At 36.7% G+C, this 22539-nt stretch overlaps 1 protein-coding gene and 1 pseudogene across 1 annotated transcript; both read right to left on the bottom strand.

Annotated features, from left to right (window-relative positions):
* Nucleotides 1-10064: 10064 nt before the first annotated feature.
* LOC145097054 (putative serine/threonine-protein kinase PBL22) lies at nt 10065-13537 on the bottom strand. The gene is made up of 2 exons (XM_079034545.1): nt 12464-13537; nt 10065-11112 (listed from the first exon to the last, which is right to left on the bottom strand). The coding sequence occupies exons 1-2, from the start codon at nt 12746-12748 to the stop codon at nt 10147-10149; spliced, it is 1251 nt and encodes a 416-aa protein (XP_078890671.1). The 5' UTR covers nt 12749-13537; the 3' UTR covers nt 10065-10146.
* LOC145060011 (putative serine/threonine-protein kinase PBL23 pseudogene) lies at nt 12902-13395 on the bottom strand (annotated as a pseudogene).
* Nucleotides 13538-22539: the final 9002 nt, after the last annotated feature.

Raw genomic sequence — 22539 nt, 5'->3', positions numbered from 1 at the left:
TCCGTATTCGCCCTGGTGAGGAATGGAAGACAGCATTTAAAACTAAAGATGGTCTATACGAGTGGTTGGTCATGCCTTTCGGTTTGTCTAACGCTCCCAGCACTTTCTCTCGACTCATGAACCAGGTGTTAAAACCTTTCCTTGGATCTTTTGTGGTCTTTTATTTTGATGATATTCTCGTGTATAGTAAGACAGTGAGTGAGCATCTTCTACACCTCACGGAGGTTCTTACTGTTTTGGACAGTAATAAACTTTATCTCAACCTAAAGAAATGTAGTTTCTTGACCAATCAGCTACTATTTTTAGGTTTTATCATTACTGCGGATGGAATTCGAGTAGATGAGGAAAAAGTACGTGTCATACGCGAGTGGCCAGTTCCCAAAACCGTTAGTGAAGTCCGTAGTTTTCATGGACATGCGACTTTTTATCGGCGATTTGTTCGAAATTTTAGTTCTATTATGGCTCCTATCACCCAGTGTCTGAAAAGGGGTCAGTTTCAATGGGGAGATGCAGCTACTCGAAGTTTTGCCCTTATCAAAGAAAAGTTGACTTCTGCTCCTTTACTAGTTTTGCCCAATTTCGATAAACTTGTCACTTTAGAGTGTGATGCATCGATTATAGGCATCGGTGCTGTTTTGTCCCAAGACGGGAAACCCATGACATTATTTAGTGAGAAACTTAGTGAGGCACGACAAAAGTGGACTACTTATGAATTAGAATTTTATGCGATTTATAGATCCATACAACATTGGGAGCAGTATCTGTTCCATCGTGAGTTTATTCTTTATACAGACAACGAAGCACTTAAGTATTTTAATAGTCAACAAAAATTAAATCGCATGCATGGGCGGTGGGTTTCATATCCGCAACGTTTTTCGTTTGTTTTAAAACATAAATCCGGTGATCAGAACAAGGTGGCTGATGCGTTGAGTCGTCGAGCTGAGTTATTAGTAACCTTACGAACAGAAATCCTTGGTTTCGAAGATTTGAAGGAGTTATACGCTGATGATGAAGATTTTAAGAAGATATGGAGCAGCAAGATAGTTCCACCTATGTTTAAGCTTGATGGTTATCTGTTCTATGATCATCGTCTCTATATTCCCTGTACTTCTTTACGGGAAGAACTTATCAAAGAATTGCATGGAGGCGGATTAGGAGGCCATTTTGGAAGGGATAAGACTATTGCGTTAGTTGAAGAGCGTTATTTTTGGCCGCAATTACAACGGGATGTGGGTCGATTAGTTGCTAAATGTGTTATTTGTCAGAAAGCCAAAGGCCAATCCCAAAATACTGGTTTGTATACTCCATTACCTATTCCTGACGGCCCTTGGGAAGATATTTCTATGGATTTTGTTTTAGGTCTTCCCAAGACAACAAGAGGAAATGATTCTGTGTTTGTGGTAGTTGATCATTTCTCCAAAATGTCCCATTTTATCCCTTGCAAGAAAACGGCGGATGCGTCTAATATTGCCTTATTATTCTTTTGGGAAATAGTTCATTTACATGGTATTCCTTCAACAATCACATCTGATCGTGACTCCAAGTTTCTTAGTCATTTTTGGCGCACTCTTTGGAGGTTATTTCAGACCACGCTCCAATTTAGTACCTCTTTCCATCCCCAAACAGATGGGCAGACTGAAGTGGTGAACAAAACCTTAGGGAATTTAATAAGGTGTCTTTGTGGCGATCGCCCTAAACAATGGGACCAATTTCTCGCTCCAGCTGAATTCGCTTTTAATAACATGGTCAACAGGTCAACTGGTAAATCGCCTTTTCAGATTGTTTACCAAAGGCAGCCTAAACATCCACTAGATCTTATTCAGTTACCTGCGTTGCCTGGGCACAGTTTAGCAGCTGAAAATTTGGCTAAAAAACTCGAAGCAGTCCAAGAAGAGGTTAAACAAAAGCTAGCATTGTCTAATGCTAAGTATAAAGAAGCACGTGACAAACATCGACGTGAGAAAGTATTTGAAGTGGGTGATCTCGTTATGGTTCATTTACGAAAAGAACGGTTCCCAGTGGGTACGTATAACAAGCTCAAGATGAAGAAAATTGGCCCTTGCAAGATAATTCGGGAAGTGAATGATAATGCCTATGTTGTTGATCTACCGGATGGCTGGTCGATTTTGCCTACGTTTAATGTGTCTGACCTCACCATTTTTCAGCCGGATCTGCCTTTGTATCCTGATAATCACTCGAGGACGAGTTCTTTTTCAAGCAGGGGAGAATGATGCGTTGATGCAATATAGTGATATTTTGAATTCGTTTTTGTTTTGCAATAAAGAGTCGAGATCAGTTTCTCAATTCTTGGTCGTCAAGCACACGATAGTGCCCCTGTTCTTTGCGTTTGACAATACGCCTAGTTAAATTGTCTTTTCATGTAGTCACAGACTACATCAGACAAACATCATTTGAAAATCGGGAATCTCGAAAACCCATCGGTTGATGCATGTAAACTATTTCACGTAGGTTCTCGTGGATAAAGGCGTTCTTGGCGTCTAGTTGGTGAACCGGCCAAGCGTGTGAAAGAGCAATCGTAAGAACCGTGGGAATAGTTTTTAGCTTGATTACGGGACTAAACGTCTCCTCACAGTCAACCCCGACTTGCTGAGACCAACCATCACACACCAACCGTGCTTTATAGCGCTCTGAAGTACCCTTGGATTTGGTTTTGTGTCTGAAAATCCACATGCTCCATACAATTTTCATATGAGGGTGACGAGGTACAATTTCCCATGTCTTATTGTCCATAAGAGCAAAAAATTCATCAAGCATGGCACCCTTCCAATCTGGATTATTTAAGACGTTGGTGGGAGTTCGAGGGATAGGAGATATAGAGGTGGAGACAAAGATATTTATGCATGTGTTGTTGTTGTTTGGACATACTTCTAGTTTGGATAGTGCGAGTGGGGGCAATCAGTTGTTGAGGAGGTTCAGGGTCAACAACATGAATGGTTGGCTTAGGCCTTCGGGAATAAGTAAACGGAAAGGGAGGATGGGAATGCATAAATGGTGTTGTAGTTGGATAGGGGTTGATATTTGGGGTGGTTGTTGTTTGTTTGGTAGGAAAAAGACATATAAGGGATGAGGGGTATCGTCAGTGAAAATGGAATAGTTAGGAGGTGAATTGAGATTTTTGATCGGAAAAGAATGGTCATTAAACACAACATGTAGGGAAATGGTAATTTTCTGGGTGGCAATGTCGTAGAACTTATACCCGCGGTGATTATTTGGGTATCCAAGAAAAACGCATGGATACGAGCATGGTTGTAATTTACGGATAGTGATGGAGGGGATAAGTGGGTAACAAAGTGATCCAAAAACAAGGAGATATGTGTAAGATGGGGTACGACGGTAGAGATGTGTTGCAGGGGTCTCGTAAGAAATTCATTTATTAGGGAGAATGTTGAGAAGATAGGTGGCATGGAGGAGAGTGTGATGCAAAAAAATTGTGGGGACGTGAGAGTGACATAGAAGAGTTCGTATGATGTTATTAATAAATCATATTTTTCTTTTTGATTTGCCATTTTGAGCAGAAGTATAGGGGAAAGAGAATCTGAAGGTGACACCATGTTGTGAGCAAAAATCACGAAAGAGTTGATTGTCATCCTCTTTTCCATTATCACACTGGATAGATTTTATTGGTATTGTGTTTTCAACCATGTGTGACATTTTTGAAAAATAGGAAAGACTTGGGACTTATGGGAGATAGGGTAATTCCACAGAAAGTTTGTATAGTCATCCAAAAATAACACATAATATCGATGACCAACGGAAGAAGAAACTGGTGAGGTCCAAACATCACAATGTATAATGTCAAAGGGAGAAACAGAAAAAGTAGGAGATAAATGGAAAGTTAATTTAATATGTTTTCCCATAACAGACGATTCACAAAAAGAAGTAGAGTTTTTATGACAAAAAGGAAATGACAATGAATTATTCAAACAACGAAACACATTAACTCCCATGTCCCAAACGAAAATGCCAGATATCTCGGTTTATTGCAGCAAAAGTGGAAGGAGACTTGAGTGGAGTGGTCGACTTGAGTGTAAGTGGATAAAGATCTCAGGGGTTATTGCAGCGGAGAAGAGGCATCCGATTCTGCAAGTCCTTCACAAGAAAACCATTTGGGTCAAATTCGATTGAAACATTATTATCAGTTGTGAGACAACGGACAGAAAGTAAGTTTTTAATCAAATTAGGAACATAAAGGACTTGATTAAGAAGAAGGGGAGGATAGGCTGGAGTAATAATATGATTATCGATGCCTTGGACTGGAAGGTGCACCATTACCTACAATTATATTCCAGAAATCACTCTTATTATATGAGGAGAGGGTACCTGAATTATTTTTCATGTGAGATGTTGCGCTAGTGTCAAGGTATGAATTTGGGTTCGGAGAGTTGAGACTCATTATGTGAAAAGCATGCTCCAGATCAGTAGGAGTGTATGAATGTTCTAAGGTATTATGAGCTTGTGGTTGTGGTGGTCGAGGGACAAGTAAACCTAGAGCATTAGGGGGTTGTGGTTATGATGAGCATGGCAGAGTGGTAGGATAGGGACAAGGCGGTGTGTTGAGAAGGAAACCATGAGGGAGGCTATGGGTTCTAGGATGGTTGAGGAGCCCACTAAGGTTAATTCTGCCGAAGGGAGTAGGAGTCCATTGGGGAAATTGTTGGTGTTGTCCACGGTTGCCACCTGTGTAGTTACCACCTCGTCTGCCATGACCACGACCCTTAGTGCCTCGTCCATGTCCCCTGGTGACACTGTTGTAGTCATTTGTAGGGTAAGGGGGTGAGTGTGCTGATTCTGAACATTGAGGGCAGATGCATCTACAACAGCGGATTGGGTGTCATGATTGGCTTTACGTGTTTCTTCCAAGATGAGACGAGAGCGTGCTTCATAGAAATCTGGAAGAGGCCTGATTTGTTGGATCATCATGGCGACCCTTCATATGCATCCGTATGACATGCAATGAGTTGTAAGACGAGTCGTTGATTAGTAACATGGGAGCCAACATTAGAAAGTTGATCAGAGACCATCTTCAATGCCTGACAATAAGCAGAGCAATTTGTGAAATTTGAAAGCTTGGTGGTGACTAGTTTGTGTTCCAAGTAGAGAGCACGCTCATTCTAGTTGTCTTGAAAAATACTCTTGAGGGCTGCTCATGCTTGTGCTGCACTAGCTTTCGGTTTTAGAATAGTTTGGAGAAGATCATTCGAGATAGTACTGTAGATCCATTGGATGACAATGACATATAATCGATTCCATAGATCAGTGTAACGCCCGCGTTTCCAGGCTAGGCATTTTCATTGATGTAATAGTCTTGGTTAACCCTTGTAACTCTTTTTGAAGTATTAATGATGAAATATTTGAGTATTATGTGAATTATGTGTATTTGTGTGCTTATTAATTAATTATAAAGATATAATTAATAAAGGATAAAATAAGCGTCAAAATTAAAGTGTGAAATAATCCCTATATCTTTAAGTAAAGTTGTAGTGGTCGAAACAAGGATTTCGGGGATATAAAGGACACCGAAATCCAAGTTATAACGAAGAAGTTATCACTCGTCGAAGTTTCGTGACAGACCCGACAACACTGAATGACGTAAAAACTGAAATTTACGTTAGAGCAATATTTAGCCTTAGTGATCTAAACGAATGTCGTAGAGTTCGTTAAACCGAGAGCGTGCATAAAAAGAACGCCCAAATCTGACTTCCTATGAGGAAGTTATAATTTTCTGAAGTTTGGACTTAGCAATATGTAGCCCGAATACTCGATTTGAGATCGAGTGGTTTTTAGCCGAAACAATCTAAACGAGAATCGAAGATCTTGTTAATAGTAGTGAAACGATAAAAAGACATGCAAAAACAGATGACAGATGAAGAAGTTATGAGTTTATAACGTAGTTTTCCTGTCCCGGCCTACTAAAAATAATATATTTATAATATATTAAAAATGAAGTCAAAATTAGCCAACGGAGTCTAAATGGGAGTTGTAGAGCATAATCTCAGCTATGCGTGGATATAAAGAACGTCGAAAACAGAGCTCGTATGCGAAAGTTATGAATTTATGAAGTTCGGGGCGTGAACCCCAAGGTTGTGTCAGAGCTCATGAGGTGAACATATGTAGTTCACGAGGTGAGCCTAGCTCACAAGGTGAGCATTAGTGGCTCACGAGGTGAACAGATGATAGACGTCTTCCAGGTCAAGTGGCCATGACGAACGTAATGACGTATCGGGCTCACGAGGTGAGCATATGTAGCTCACGAGGTGAATATTAGAAACCCACGAGGTGAACCCAGAAAATTCACCCTATAAATAGAAATCAAGGGTCAGCCGATTTAGGTTGCTCATCTCTTACTCTCCCACTCCGATACTCTCTCTAAGCCCTATTTTAACCCCCCGAAGCCACTGTATCATTCCCGAGACCCGAAACGAGTCCCGAAGCCCTGAAGATCCCGAGAAGAGAAGTGTTTCCAAGCCGAAGCTCTGCCCGCGAGAAGCCCGGTGTGTGAAATGATCCCGGTTTCACTGAAGAATACTACTCTTAGAGCCGTAGTACTGTTCGATCATCTTCTGATCAAGTGAGTGTGTAGTCACTTTCCTCTAATGCATAATTATGAAGTATTTTATACGAAATACGTGTTATGTGTATATTTTGTTGTTATATGTGTGAATGTATATTCACTTTCTTCTATCTCATAGATATGATTTATTCTCTACGAAATACGTGTTATGTGTATGTGTCTCATCTGTTGCTTGGAATATGTATTGAATAAGAATGCTATACAGGTTTTAAACTATGTATAAAAATATATATTTTTATCTACTAATATGTTGGGTAGAACATGGGTAGATAGTTGATATGTGATAAACAGATGAGAGGCCTCGATGTTGTTTTTGATTCAGTCATCTAGCGGAGTTTAGATGACGACCACAGACTTTTCTAGATAGTCATGTGGAACGCTAGCAGGCTCGCCACATGTAGGTGTTAATGAACTTGGGTGTTCATTCGCTGTACTCCATCCCCCTCATGATTGCCTTATTTGACATATATTGCTGGGAAACCCCCGAATGCATGTGTTGTCACCCCGATGAAATATTCATAGACTAGGTCCCTTGTGTCAGTTGGTTTAGGGACATAAAGTGAGAATAACGGGAATGGGTAATTAGGTTATTGTTGGTTAATGAAAATAAATTTAATTACTTATTGTGGGTTGAAAACCCTATATGCTCACCAAGCTCCCAAGCCTGACCCAGTCAGTTTTCTTTGTATTACACGTAGTGGCGCAAGAGCATAAGTTGGATGACTTGTCAAGTTATTTTTGGATTATAGACCTGTTATTGTAAATAACTGTTGTCAGGTTTTTATTGAAATGTTTATGCTTTTGGTCTGTTTATCGGAACATGACATCCCGAGTATTGTAATACAATGAAAAATACATTTCTTTAAGAAATGCTTTGGTAAATCTTAGTTTTATCATATTTTGTTTTGGGAACAAATTCCGCAACTCTTTTAATCAAAGGATTACTCTGAAATCATTTTAAAAGCATAAATTAAACTGGTCTTTTCTGACCGTGATTTTGGGGATGCCACAATAAGTATCCATTGGTTTGGGATCTGCTAGTTTATCAGCCCCGACTTTATCAGTGGTGGAGGAGGAGATGATTATAGCTTTGGGTTTAATATGATCAGTGACCTGGAATGCACGAAAATGGATTCTAAACAACTCAGTCCATGAAGTGTACTGAGCGCTTTCCATATCGAGAGTAATCGGAATAAAATCTCGTATATTAGTGATCATAAGAGCAGGATGTAATTTTTCTGCCATAAGAAGAAGGAACGTAAGAAAAAAAATTTGAAGGAGATAAGAGATTATGAAGGAACGACGACTAGTAGGGTTAGGTTTTCAGAAAGGGAGCTTTGAAACCATACTATAACACACAATATAATGCAAAATATTTTCCCTTCCTTTATTGATCCAACCGTGAGATATAAATAGTGTCCATGAGATTTACCTAAACACAATATTTTACACTTAAGTACCTACACTCTATACATATATAATAAATAGAATATACATGACTAATAATAACTCATGCATAAAGAAAGAAAAGGGACCAAGATCATATTTTTATGGTTCTATTCACTTAAAAACCTCTAGAAGGACAACTCTTAAGGGACCAAAAATGAACTCAAACCCTAGGCTAGCAAGATCTAAGAAAACAACTCATCAAGTTTCAAACTTTATACCTTCAAGTGATGCCTGAGGGTGAGATACTTCGGGATCTAGGTTGCCTTGAGCTTCCAAGATGATTCCATTATCTTTTCCTTCCTTCAAGAACACAAAATACATACTCTCAAACTCAAAATGCTCACACAACGGATTAGGGTTAGCAAGGGATGATTTGGGAGATAGAGGCTGATGACGGAAAAGGTTTTGATGAGATAAGGATGCTTAAATCGTGCTCAAACCCAAAAATACAGGGTTTGACCACTGGCCACATACGCCCTGCGTACCAATGAGTACGCCCAACGTACGCTTAAAAACACATGTCTATTTTAAGTGAGTTATGCCATGTGTACGCCCCTAGTAAGCATGTCATAAGGACAGTCTTGCATAAGTTTTTCACTTAGGGTTAAAAATGGAAATTTACCTAAACAATGAGTGTTATAATTTCCGCCATGGTAGTTAAATGACATTAAATAATGAGAAGAAACATCGAAAATTTGTTTGGTTTAAGGAGGAGTGGCAATCGAACCATTGACATGGCATGGAAACTATTGATTTACGAGTAAGGGGAGAAGCTAGTTCAACTAAAGCATGTTATTTATGGGAGATAGCTTCACAGTAGTCATATGAAGAATGGTGGCACGATATAGTGAAGATTTGAAGAGTATGAACAAAACAGCCGCCAGTTGTCTTGAGGGGGGGGGGGGGATTTAGAGACTTAAGTGTTGTTTGTTTTTCCGAAGCAAAAATCCATGAAGTCTGCGGACCACCTCTACAACCCTCTGCGGTAGAAGAGGTGGACCAAACGGCTGCAGGCTGTAGTAAGAAGCATGTTTGTTTTTTTAACATCTGCATGGTGCTGCAGATATTAAAAAATTAAAATAAACCGATTTTATAATCCGAAAATAGTGTTTTAATATCGAAAATTTAATAATATATGACATTTCGGCAATAATTTATGATATTTCAGCAAAAATAATGATATTTTAACAAAAAATAAAAATATTTTAGCATAAAATATTGATATTTTATAAAGAAATTATTATTATTCAGAATTTAAAAAAAAAAAAGTTCAACAATAAAAAACAAAAAAAAAACAAAAAAAAATGTGAAATAAGAATTCAACAATATATAATCAATATTTTAGCAAGAAAAAAAGAAGAAATTAGAAGAGGTAGGAAGAGACAAAACAAGTGCTGCGCCAAGAAGAACACGCGCATAGGTTTTTTAATCTGAAGACTTCTGAAAAACAAACAGCTGCAAGATGAAACGTGTTGCTTTTATGCTGCGCCGCGCTGTAATAAGAGGTTTGAAGATGTTTTTTTCCAAAAAAAACAAACAGCACCTTAGAGATTGAAACCTAATAGCATATAAGGATTACAAAATTCACTATGTGGTGTTTGTCTATTGCTTAATGTATTTATAGTAGAAGGATAGGAATCAAATACTAAAATTCAGGCAAAATAAAAAACTTCTTAATATGTCGACTCTATTGAAGCTTGCAAAAAGATGGTTAAGAAGATCTAGAATCTTGTCACTTCAAATTTGTGTGGGTACTATGGAACTACACAAAACAACCGTACATATAATAGCAAAATAAGGAACAACTACAATCTAGACAGCGAGGTAAAATTTTCTGCTTTCTTTTGGATTAAAGATCGAGTTACAAAATAGATATTATCAAATGGTTTGATTGGTGTAATGATTACTCGGGTATGCTTAAATTACGTGTAATCCTAGCTCCTCGCTAGCTTTTTATCAATAAAATCTTGTGGTTAGAAAAAAGTAACACATAACAATATCACCAGTTGATAATAAAGGGATCTAAAAAATAACACCATTGATTTTAGAAAATTATCTTGGATGCATATAAAAAATTGAAAGATATCCATGTTGTATAATCCATGCTAGGTTTCATTTGCTTCAAATTCTGCTGCATCCTCAATCCTGTCGACGACATCATTCATTGTATAACGTTTACGCAGTTCCATGCCTCTTGCTGCACCTGGGCCCCTACCACGGTTTCGCCCCCCCTTATTGCTCATATCCTGCCTTTGTTGGCATCTCTTTATGCACCGATATGCAACTTCTATTAATATATTCAAACAACGGCTATCAATTTGATCTCTTATACAATCATCAAGGAATATATGGAGTTGATTGTTGCGGTAGTATTCTTGAAATAGATCAAATTGGTCTTCTGGTTCGACATATCTGCCTAGTTCATCAGCTCGGCGTCCACTCAACATTTCAAACATTATGACGCCAAATGAGTACATGTCTGACATATATCTGACGGGTCTGTGGTAATAAGGAGCTTTTCTTGACAAACCAAAACAAGAAATTTTGGCTTCCATATTTTCATCTAATAATATATTTTTGCAATTAATGTTCCCACGTGTTGCTTGGTTGTCTTCCCCAAGAACCAAATGAAGGTATTGGATTCCTCTTGCTGTGCCTAGGATAATCTTCAAGCGTTGTTCCCATGTTAGGGTAGGAATGTTAATCCTCCGGTCTGTGAGATAATCAGCAACGGTTCCATTGACAGCATGTTCATGAACTATAATTTTGTCATTGTCTTCGTCACAGTAAGCAATGAAACGGGAGATGTTTTGATCTTGAAGAATGGAAATCATCCGGAGCTCTTTTTTAAATTCTTCGCCCCAGCTTCTTTTGTAGTTTTTTGGATCCGATCGGGTGATAGCCATAGTGCGGTTTTGCCACCGTCCATAGAACTGTCCTCTATGGACAACACCATATCCAGAGTCTCCAATATATGTTTCTTGATTGAAGTTTTGGGTTGCCAAGTTTATTTCCTCCAGTGGAATTAGAAAATTGTCTAGGCTTCGTGTGGTAGGTGATTCGTCGTGGTTCTGTGATAAAAACATAACCGAGTATGATTTGAAAAGTATTATAGGAAATATAAAAAAGACAAAACTTCATAAAAGGTTCTTGTGGTATTCCGGAATCTGAATTCTAGTCCCTAAGCTCAAAAACCCTCACAGATGGCACCTACGGTTTAAAAACAGATAATGTTTGATCCTTATTACTAAAAGGTATTTTCGTCATAATGTTTAAAAACAGTTTTGTTTTATTTTAATATATATATATATATATATATATATATATATATATATATATATATATATATATATATATTAAAATAAAACAAAGCTTCACATGGTCCCTGTGGTAGTAATATGACGAAAATACCTTTTAGTAATAAGGATCAAACATTATATGTTTTTAAACAATAGCGGATTTGATAGAGGTGAAGGACGTGTAGAGTGGGAGGGAGCAACTAAGGAAGATTTCATTCCCCAGTTTGTAGTACGTGTAGAGAGAGAGAGAGAGAGAGAGAGAGAGAGAGAGAGAGAGAGAGAGAGAGAGAGAGAGAGAGAGAGAGAGAGAGAGAGAGAGAGACCTTGCATATTATAATTCATTTTTTTTAAATTAAGTGAAAACCTCATAAATGGTCCCCTGGAATAGTGAAAAACGAAAATATCATCCACTTAACATAGAAATGCTGACGGAATGAGCCATAAGACTAAACATTAAAAGTTTTGATACCAAAAAGAATATCCATAAGGTTTTTTAAAATTAGGGATGAAACTTCAGATTTTGTAATACTACAGGAACCATTTATGAAGTTTTGTCCACAAAAAATTACCATGCTAGAATAAGAAAGAGTTAGTTCTTTTATATGCATAAAGATAATGTGTAAATGATTTATTCCCTTTAAAATCGATATCTTAACACGCCATAATGATAATGCTATATATAATAATTATCTAATTAGTTTTAATATAAATAAACTAAAATAGAAAGTAATATATAATAATTATCTAATTAGTTTTAATATAAATAAACTAAAATAGAAAGTAATATGATAATGGCAAAATTAATAATCTCCATAATTAATGCATTTCACATTTAATTATGGTAATAGTTGTGATTAATTAATACTTCTTATAAGTGAAAATCCCATTAAAAAATTAATAAAATGACAACTTGTCGGATTTAGTATATTTAGTATAACTTTAATAAAAATCAAATTGACAGAGGAAGATTGATATAAATAATAAGATAAAATCTTTTGGCGTTAAACATTAATTTGTGGGTAAACGCAAAACGATATCACATCAAGGAAAATTTATGGAACGGTTTATTCAATATAATATATCGGAAATATTTTCTTAAAAATGATTAAATGAAAAGACGTACCAATTGAATTGTCAATGCCTGCTCAATCATCCTAATAACCCTCTCCATCGTTGGCCGTTGCTCTAACTTCAGGTTTACACATTTATGTGCTATTTTGTTAAATGTATGAAAAGAGTTCATATCAGCATGATCTTTAATATAAGGATCAATTAACTTGTCTGGCCCCGCAGCCTTTTTTTCATCATCATAGACGCTTCGGACAACATCAATGAGATATTGTGGCTTATCATCATCTCCGGAGCACTTTTCACGATAAACCAGTGTCCCACATGACATTTCAAACATAACCACTCCAAAGGAGTACACGTCTGACTCTTTGGTGAGCCTGGATCCATGTAAAACCTCGTGCCCGCAACCCTTGTATGAATTTGGGTATCTTCTTGATTTCTTGCACCAAATTTTGACAAACCAAAATCACAGATTTTGGCTTCCAGATTGTCATCTAATAGTATATTTGCACTCTTCACGTCTCTGTGAATTACTCTTTTGTCCTCCCCAAGGCCAGAATGAAGATACTTGAGCCCTTTTGCTGCACCTAAGCAAATCTGCAAACGTTGTGCCCATGTTAAGCCACGAATCTTATCCGGCGTTTGGAGATGATGATCAAGGCTTTGATTCTTAGCAAATTCGGAAACTATGATCATCTCATTGGCCTCATCACAATAGCCAATGAATGTAATGATGTTTGGATGATGGAAACTGGAAATCATCTCGAGTTCATTACCGAACTCGTTGTTTCCTTGACCACCATCCCGATTAAGGCGTTTGATGGCTACTGTGCGTTCATTCCATTCTTCAGAGAGTTGCCCTATGTGGACGAAACCGAATCCACCATCTCCAATCAGAGTTTCAGAACTGAAGTTTCTTGTGGCCCGCAGGATTTCGTGGAGTGGAATCCGATACTTTTCTAGGTTTTCCCCTGAAGAAGACATTGTTTTTTTATATATTGATGATTGTTTTGAACAAAGAAACTGAATAAGAAAGCATGAACGCGTGGTGATTGTGTATGCTAGATGTAGCTTTGTGCTTCCTGTTTATATCGATGTTTATCTAGACAGAACTCATTTGCTTAAAAAACTGTACCTACTGGCTTAAAGATTATTATATATAACCGTTGATTATGATAATAAGTCCATGGAATACTTTAATCCCACTACTGCACATGATGGTGGATGAAGTTTCGTCTTTATTTTATCTCTGCAAGACATAAACTATTAATAGTCGTAGACCATTGCGAAACCGTTGATCTGGTGGAATTGATGTTGTAATCCGTTGACAAATACTTGGTGAGTTGACAAATACCTTCTAACTTCTCTCTAGTTATTTTTTGCAATAATTTAAGTCTGGTAGCCAATCAAAAGAGCACAATAATTTTCTTATAAACATCACTAATTATTAGGAATTGTGGTTATCATGGTAACCTTTTAATGAAACCTTTAGAGGTTATCTTTGTATCACTCACTACTCGATGCATTTGATACAGTCTCGAACAACCTCTGAACGAATCAAAAACCATGTAATTAACATGCATCTAAATGGTTTAGCAATCTTATTCTTACCTTCTATTAATCATTAAGAAGTTGGAGACATTTTTTTCAACATTAAGCGCCATCTAATAAACAACCCCTTAGTATATAGAATTTTTCTTAAAATGTTTTCTTGTTTTAACAACAGAGTGTAAATACGCTCATTTAGAATACTAATTATAATATTAAAATTTAGATGTATGAAAGGGTTCATATGTACTCGGGAAATTTGAAATTGATTACATCTAATCTTTATTTATGAGATGTAGATAAAATTTTCTATTGTCAACAATTCTCAAAATTTAATTATTTCATTGAGTTTTAGATTTGTGGTTTAGGCCCCGTTTGTTTGCATCATAATACCACTTAATAAGTGGTATGTCTGAATCGGTAAGATTGACTGTTTGTTTACCTCTTATTTTGTGGTCTTAATCTGAATTTTATCACTTACCGAATCAGACTTGGAAGCTCATCTAAAAAAAAATAAAAAGACGCCCTAGCCCTCTCTCTGTTCGTTTTCGCTTGATTCTCTCGCTTCCATCGTCTGGTTATACTCTCGCCACCAAAGACCTTCCTCCCATCGTCATCTGTCGCCGTCACCACCCTTCCGAGCGCCATCTCCTGCCGCCGCAACCTTCACCGTCGCCGTCTCCAGCAACATCATCAGGTTCTTTCGCTTTTCTTCTATTTTCTCCTATTTTCTTCTCGTTTTTTTTTCCTAATGTTACTTCTGAATCACATTCTTCAAGTGTAGAAGATGCTTCCATATTTCTCCTCTAACCAAGTGATCCTGAATTCGGTGATTTCATAGAAAATTTGTTGTTTTTTTCTTTTATTTTTTTTTTAAATCTGATGGTGTATAGTCTTATGAAATCGTGGGTTTCTTTTTTTCCTTCGTTTTTTCTGTGAAATCTTGTTTCTTTTTGTTTTCTCTTTGAATTTTCTGAAAAAATTGTTGATTTCTTGTTTCTCTTCGTTTTTATTGTGAAATTTTGCTGAAATATGTGGAAAACATTGCTGTGAAATCTTGATTTTTGTTGTTTCTCTTGTTTTTCTACTTTCCAACAACAACAAATGATGTATTTTTTTCTTTTGATTTGTTGTTATGAAAGTATGCTTATGAATTCTAAAAAATTTGTGAAATCTTGTGAAATTATGTTGAAATCTATGAAATTGATTATAAATATATTATGGATTTACTAACTAAAAGTGTGATGCTATATCTTGAACAAGAGATGTCTATTAATGGAGAAGATTTCATACCAGACATTCATTAATATCATTTATTTTGGATTGAAGTAAAGAAATTATGTTTTACACAAAAAGGGTATTTTGGGGAATAAGTGAAAATTAACAAAAGAATAGAAGATTTTACCTTTTTAGATGTGTTTTAGGTTATCATTGTTTTGGAGCTTTTAGTTGTTTTGGGTACAACAATTAAGAAATAGGTTTGTCATTTGTGATATGAAATCTTGATTTTCATGTATTATTATAATTAGTTGCTTTGAGTATAGTCAAGAAATGATAGAGTTATGTTGATTTGGATATATGTTTAATTTTCATTTATGTTTAATTTGAATTTTATATGGTGTTTGTATTTTTTTTATAATTATTCAAGTAGTTGATTCGGTTATTTTATAAACAAAAAACGTTAAATTCAACAAAAAAAACACAGAAGGGTAAATGGTCATTTTTATAATTCAGCACTGTAATTCAGAGGTTTCAACCAAACAGTATTTGAAAATTCAGATCTTAAAAATTCAGACCTCTTAAAAATTCAGCTCTTAAAAATTCAGATACTATCAAATAGTCCTTTAGTTAATGCTAATAATGTATTAAAGATTTATATAATATAGAATTGTATATGTATTATACTATTAATTACACGATCTATTGATAAAAAACTTTAAATAAAATTAACTTAAATGTTAATAGTTAATGCTAATAATGTACTCCCTCCGCCCCAACATTATTGTCCACAGACAAAAAACATACAGATTAAGAAAAACATTAATTACTAATAACTTTATATAATAAAATGACAGTTTTATCCTTACTTTGCATTTAATGTTCCATTAAATGCTTAGTTGGTTAAGTAATAATGAGGGGTATTTTGGTAAAAATGTTATTTATTTTTAGAAGTAGACTATTATTTTGGAACAAACCAAAAAGGAAAGACGGACTATAATTTTGGGACGGAGGGAGTATAAATGTAACGCCCGCAGATCCGGGCTAGTCAATTTAGAGACAATAGGGGTCGAAAACGACTTTTCGACAAAAGATTATTTAGAATAACTAAACTTAACCAAGTTTTAGTATATGTCACAAGGTTTCCGTACATATAAAGAATGCCGAAATCCGAGTTATAACGAAGAAGTTATGGCCCGTCGAAGTTTCGCAACGGAATCGGCACGACACCGGGAAGCGTAAATAGTGAATTTACGATAGTAAGAGATTTTGCCTTAGCGCTCTAAACGAAAGTCATAGAATATGTTAAACTAAGAACATCGATAAAAATAACGCCCAAATCTGACTTCGTATGAAGAAGTTATGATTTTTCGAAGTTTCGGATTAGTAGTGTACAGCCCGAAATTCGAATAATAGATCGAGCGGTTTTTAGCCGACACGACCTAAACGAGAATCGAAGATCTCATTAAAAGTAGCGTAATGAGAAAAAGATGGGCGAAAACGGACGTCGGATGAAGAAGTTATGAGGATTTAATGGACCAATCATGTCCCGGCCTGTTAATAATATAAAATTTAAAATAGAGTCAAAATTAGCCGATGGAGTCTAAACGAAAGTTGTAGAGTACATTCCTACCTTCGCGTGGATATAAAGAACGTCGAAAACGGAGCTCGTATGCGAAAATTATGATTTTTAGAAGTCGGAAAGTAAAATTGTGAGACATGTTGTGAGGTTGATGACATGGCTGCATCTGGGTCGTTTCTTGTTGACCAAAGCTTCTCTTTGGATTGTGACACGCCCTCGCAGTACGCCCCGCATCCGAAGAAGTTACGCCCAGCATAGGTCCGATCTGATCCATCCGACGGTGCGAGACAGCTGGCTTCGGCTAGCAACCTTATCCGAGGTGTACGCCCAACGTCACCTCGGTACGCCCAACGTAACCGAGGCTGTTGGGGCCTATAAAAAGGGTCCGAACTCCTCCGAATTTCTCACACATTTCTCATATCTCTCTCTCTAAACTTTCTCTCTCTAGCTCATCTAAACCCCCCTAAACCTAGGAAAAATCCCCTAGCACCCGAAGGAAGCCCCGAGGCTCCCGGAGTCCCGAGAAAAAAGGAGTCTTTTGGTTTCGAAACGCTGCTCCAATTAAGTTCCGGTTTTCGATAAAGTTCGCTGTAAGTGTGCTATGTTTACGCAATTTTTAATATAGCTTTCAAATAATTATAGGAATGTTATTAGGTCCTTAAAATAATTATTTGGGCTATTATTATGAGTTATATTGAGTGTTATTAACGCTTATATAATAATAATAATAATAGTCAGACTAATTAATTTGTCGCGGTTATCGTTAGACTAAACCCTAGTGGTATTAGTACTAGGTTTTATCGAAGGAAAATCGTTTTGAGAGTATCGAAGCGCTGTCCGAGTGCTGAGTCACCACCTTTCAGGTGAGTGCATAGTCTCTTTCATCTTACACATAGATATGAATTATTTTACATAAACTACGTGCTATGTGTGCATATTATCTGAATACTTGCTGTCTATGCTGGATGAACGTTTTATACATATTTTAAATGATTTAAACTGTATACGTATTTTATATATACGAATATGTTGGGTATGACATGGGTAGATGAATGATGAGAGATAAAAGATGATGTGAGTAAACATAGGCAGCTATAGACTTGGTGCCTAATAAATAACCTCGGCAGCTATGGACTTAGTGCCTATTGGACAAACATTGGTAGCTATGGATTTAGTACCTGTTAGGAATTGGTAGTTATGGACTTAGTACCTATTAGTTAAACACTGGTAGCTATGGATTTAGTACATGTTAGGAATTGGTAGCTATGGACTTAGTACCTATTAGATAAACACAGGTAGCTATGGATTTAGTACCCGGTGAGTAGACTATAGCAGCTATGGAATTAGTGTTTTATGAACGAACATTGGCAGCTATGGATTTAGTGTCAGTCCTATAACCCTGGAAGTAAGGGACTTCGGAATAAACGAATGTAGGATAGATGACTCTTAGGATAAATCCTTAAGAGTAAAGAAGATAATGGAGATGGGTAATTGGGTTGATTGTTTGATTGTTTAAACATAATAATTATATTATTGTGGGTTGAAAACCTTATGTACTCACCAGGTTTTCCAACCTGACCCACTCAGTTTATTTATATCACAGGTGTTGATATTACACTGAGAGATTTAAAGAGATGTAGATCACTAGTGTAAATAAATGTAAGTTCTGTTTATGCTTATGTTTCTGTATTAACGATGACATCCCAAACGTTTTAAAATGAATAAAATACGTTTCTTCGAAAATGTTTTAATAACGTATTTATCATGTTTTTCTGGGAACAAATTCCGCAACATTTTTATTAAAAGAAGTACTCTTATTTTTATAAAGCATAAACAAAATCGGTCTTTTCTGGCCGTGAAAAATGGGGATGTCATAGTTGGTATCAGAGCATTAGTTTAAGCAAATTAGGAATATGGATTTATTTCTAGACTTAAACTCAGAATGTTAAGCAATGATTTTGAGTAGTGTGTCTAATGGATTTAGGTAATACACCTGAATAGACACAAACACTAGCTTATTTAGGGAAAATGCCTAAACATGCTTTTTTGTGCTAAATGATTTATGATAGGCATTATAAGAACGGATCTATGGTCTGTTGCCGACCGGATCTGCAAACTTTATGTGTTCAGGTTTCTAAACATTTAATTACGATATTAGAACTGGCATGTGACTTTTCGGAGTAATAAGGAGCATTACACGTCTAAATCTTCGTTATCTATATTCTCGTCTTGATGCACTGAACGCATGCTTCCGTGAACGTAATGTCATGGTGAAGGTTGGTAGCAAATTGTGTAAATTGTGGAAATGAAAAGGCTTATGATAGTGAATGACATCTATCGGAAGATATCGTAAGAGTGGTATCTTTCCTTTAGAATACGTATGGTAAAATAACAGTGTGTTTAGAAGAGTACGGTACGTCCAAAGTACACCTTCGATCGGTGCGATGATGGAACGATTGGTGTAATTCCTGAAGTTGTCCCATCGTATGGAGTTTCCACCGCCAACCGAGTTAAAGTAGAAGTAATGATTGAACATATGCATGGAGGAAGTCCTAGTAGAGTCTAGGGAAATTTTTATGATTGTTTGGACACATTTATATGTGTTAAAAATTGTTTTTTTGTGATAATGACTTGGAAAACTGCGAGACGATACTTGGGACGAGTATGAGTAGGTGTGAATGGTAGTAGAGGCCTATGCTACCGGAAACACAGGACTCACACTTGGATCAGGGAAAGTCACAAGGTTATCAAGAATCTAGTAATTGATTTCGTTTTATTCAAGTATGTCGTTACCATTGTTTCGGTAATGACTAAGATGATTGTTGATATTTCGAACCTAGTGGTCATATCGAATCGAGTCCAGCTACGATGAGTATGTTGCGTGGTTAGAGAACCAAGTTCGATGTAGCGTCCGACTTAAACCAAACGATTGAAATCAAAGTGATCAATAGAAGTATCGCGCTCGTTGTTAAAGAAGTTGGTAGCTAGAAATGCTACATGTTAAAAATGTGATTATATCACATTAGACCATGAAGGAAGGCATATTCCATTCCGGAATTTGAGAGACCTAAGTCTAAGCGTTGCAACATACGATGATAGGTCATTAGAATATGACACATCGATCCATAGTAGTAATAAAAGAACTCATCTCAAGTTCGTATCCAGTGAGGATCGAGATTGTGACTTGAAGGTCATAATTTGGAGTCTAACTTGAGATAAAAAGCAGGTGCACGATCGAGTACTGCTTACAATCAATAAGTCTAAGAGATAGACTTGAAGGAATATAGAAGTTATAATTATTACCTAGCATGAAGAGATGACGTATGGAGTCATTATACGAGCGCTGTTTCGTTGACGATTCCGGGACGTAATCATCCTAAGGGGGAGATAATTGTAACGCCCGCAGATCCGGGCTAGTCAATTTAGAAGCAATAGGGGTCGAAAACGACTTTTCGACAAAAGATTATTTAGAATAAACAAACTTAACCAATTTTTAGTATATGTCACAACGTTTCCGTACATATAAAGAATGCCGAAATCCGAGTTATAACGAAGAAGTTATGGCCCGTTGAAGTTTCGCAACGGAATCGGCACGGCACCGCGAAGCGTAAATAGTGAATTTACGATAGAACGAGATTTAGCCTTAGCACTCTAAATGAAAGTCGTAGAATATGTTAAACTAAGAACATCGATAAAAAGAACGCCCAAATCTGACTTCGTATGAAGAAGTTATGATTTTTCAAAGTTTCGGATTAGCAATGTACAACCTGAAATTCGAATATTAGATCGAGCAGTTTTTAGCCGACACAACCTAAACGAGAATCGAAGATCTCGTTAAAAGTAGCGTAACGAGAAAAAGATGGGCGAAAACGGACGTCGGATGAATAAGTTATGAGGATTTAATGGACCAATCATGTCACGGCCTGTTAATAATATAAAATTTAAAATAGAGTCAAAATTAGTCGATGGAGTCTAAACGAAAGTTGTAGAGTACATTCCCACCTTCACGTGGATATAAAGAACGTCAAAAACGGAGCTCGTATGCGAAGGTTATGATTTTTAGAAGTCGGAAAGTAAAATTGCGAGACATGTTGCGAGGTTGATGATGTGGCTGCATCTGGGCCGTTGCTTGTTGACCAAGGCTTCGCTTCGGATTGTGACATGCCGCCCTCGCAGTACGCCCCGCGTCCGAAGAAGTTACGCCCAGCGTAGGTCCGATCTGATCCATTCGACAGTGCGAGACAGCTGGCTTCGGCTGGCAACCTTATCCGAGGTGTATGCCCAGCGTAACCGAGGCTGCTGGCGCCTATAAAAGGGGTCCGAACTCCTCCGAATTTCTCACACATTTCTCATATCTCTCTCTAAACTTTCTCTCTCTAGCTCATCTAAACCCCCCTAAACTTAGGAAAAATCCCCTAGCACCCGAAAGAAGCCCCGAGGCTCCCGGAGTCCCGAGAAAAAGGAGTCTTTTGGTTTCGAAACGCTGCTCCAATTAAGTTCCGGTTTTCGATAAAATTCGCTGTAAGTGTGCTACGCTTACGCAATTTTTAATATAGCTTTCAAATAATTATAGGAATGTTATTAGGTCCTTAAAATAATTATTTGGGCTATTATTATGAGTTATATTGAGTGTTATTAACGCTTATATAATAATAATAATAATAGTCAGACTAATTAATTTGTCGCAGTTATCGTTAGACTAAACCCTAGTGGTATTAGTACTAGGTTTTATCGAAGGAAAATCGTTTTGAGAGTATCGAAGCGCTGTCCGAGTGCTGAGTCACCACCTTTCAGGTGAGTGCATAGTCTCTTTCATCTTACACATAGATATGAATTATTTTACATAAACTACGTGCTATGTGTGCATATTATCTGAATACTTGCTGTCTATGCTGGATGAACGTTTTATACATGTTTTAAATGATTTAAACTGTATACGTATTTTATATATACGAATATGTTGGGTATGACATGGGTAGATGAATGATGAGAGATAAAAGATGATGTGAGTAAACATAGGCAGCTATAGACTTGGTGCCTAATAAATAACCTCGGCAGCTATGGACTTAGTGCCTATTGGACAAACATTGGTAGCTATGGATTTAGTACCTGTTAGGAATTGGTAGCTATGGACTTAGTACCTATTAGTTAAACACTGGTAGCTATGGATTTAGTACATGTTAGGAATTGGTAGCTATGGACTTAGTACCTATTAGATAAACACATGTAGCTATGGATTTAGTACCCGATGAGTAGACTATAGTAGCTATGGAATTAGTGCTTTACGAACGAACATTGGCAGCTATGGATTTAGTGCCAGTCCTATAACCCTGGAAGTAAGGGACTTCGGAATAAACGAATGCAAGATAGATGACTCTTAGGATAAATCCTTAAGAGTAAAGAAGATAATGGGGATGGGTAATTGGGTTGATTGTTTGATTGTTTAAACATAATAATTATATTATTATGGGTTGAAAACCCTATGTACTCACCAGGTTTCCCAACTTGACCCACTCAGTTTATTTATATCACAGGTGTTGATATTACACTGAGAGATTTAAAGAGATGTAGATCACTAGTGTAAATAAATGTAAGTTCTGTTTATGCTTATGTTTTTGTATTAACGATGACATCCCAAACGTTTTAAAATGAATAAAATATGTTTCTTCGAAAATGTTTTAATAACGTATTTATCATGTTTTTCTGGGAACAAATTCCGCAACATTTTTATTAAAAGAAGTACTCTGATTTTTATAAAGCATAAAAAAAATCGGTCTTTT

Source organism: Lactuca serriola, chromosome 1 (genome assembly GCF_051521515.1).
Source record: "Lactuca serriola cultivar US96UC23 chromosome 1, Lser_US96UC23_V15, whole genome shotgun sequence".
Classification (NCBI taxonomy): domain Eukaryota; kingdom Viridiplantae; phylum Streptophyta; class Magnoliopsida; order Asterales; family Asteraceae; genus Lactuca; species Lactuca serriola.
Note: the sequence above shows the minus strand (reverse complement) of the source record. Positions and strands in the feature narration are given on the sequence as shown.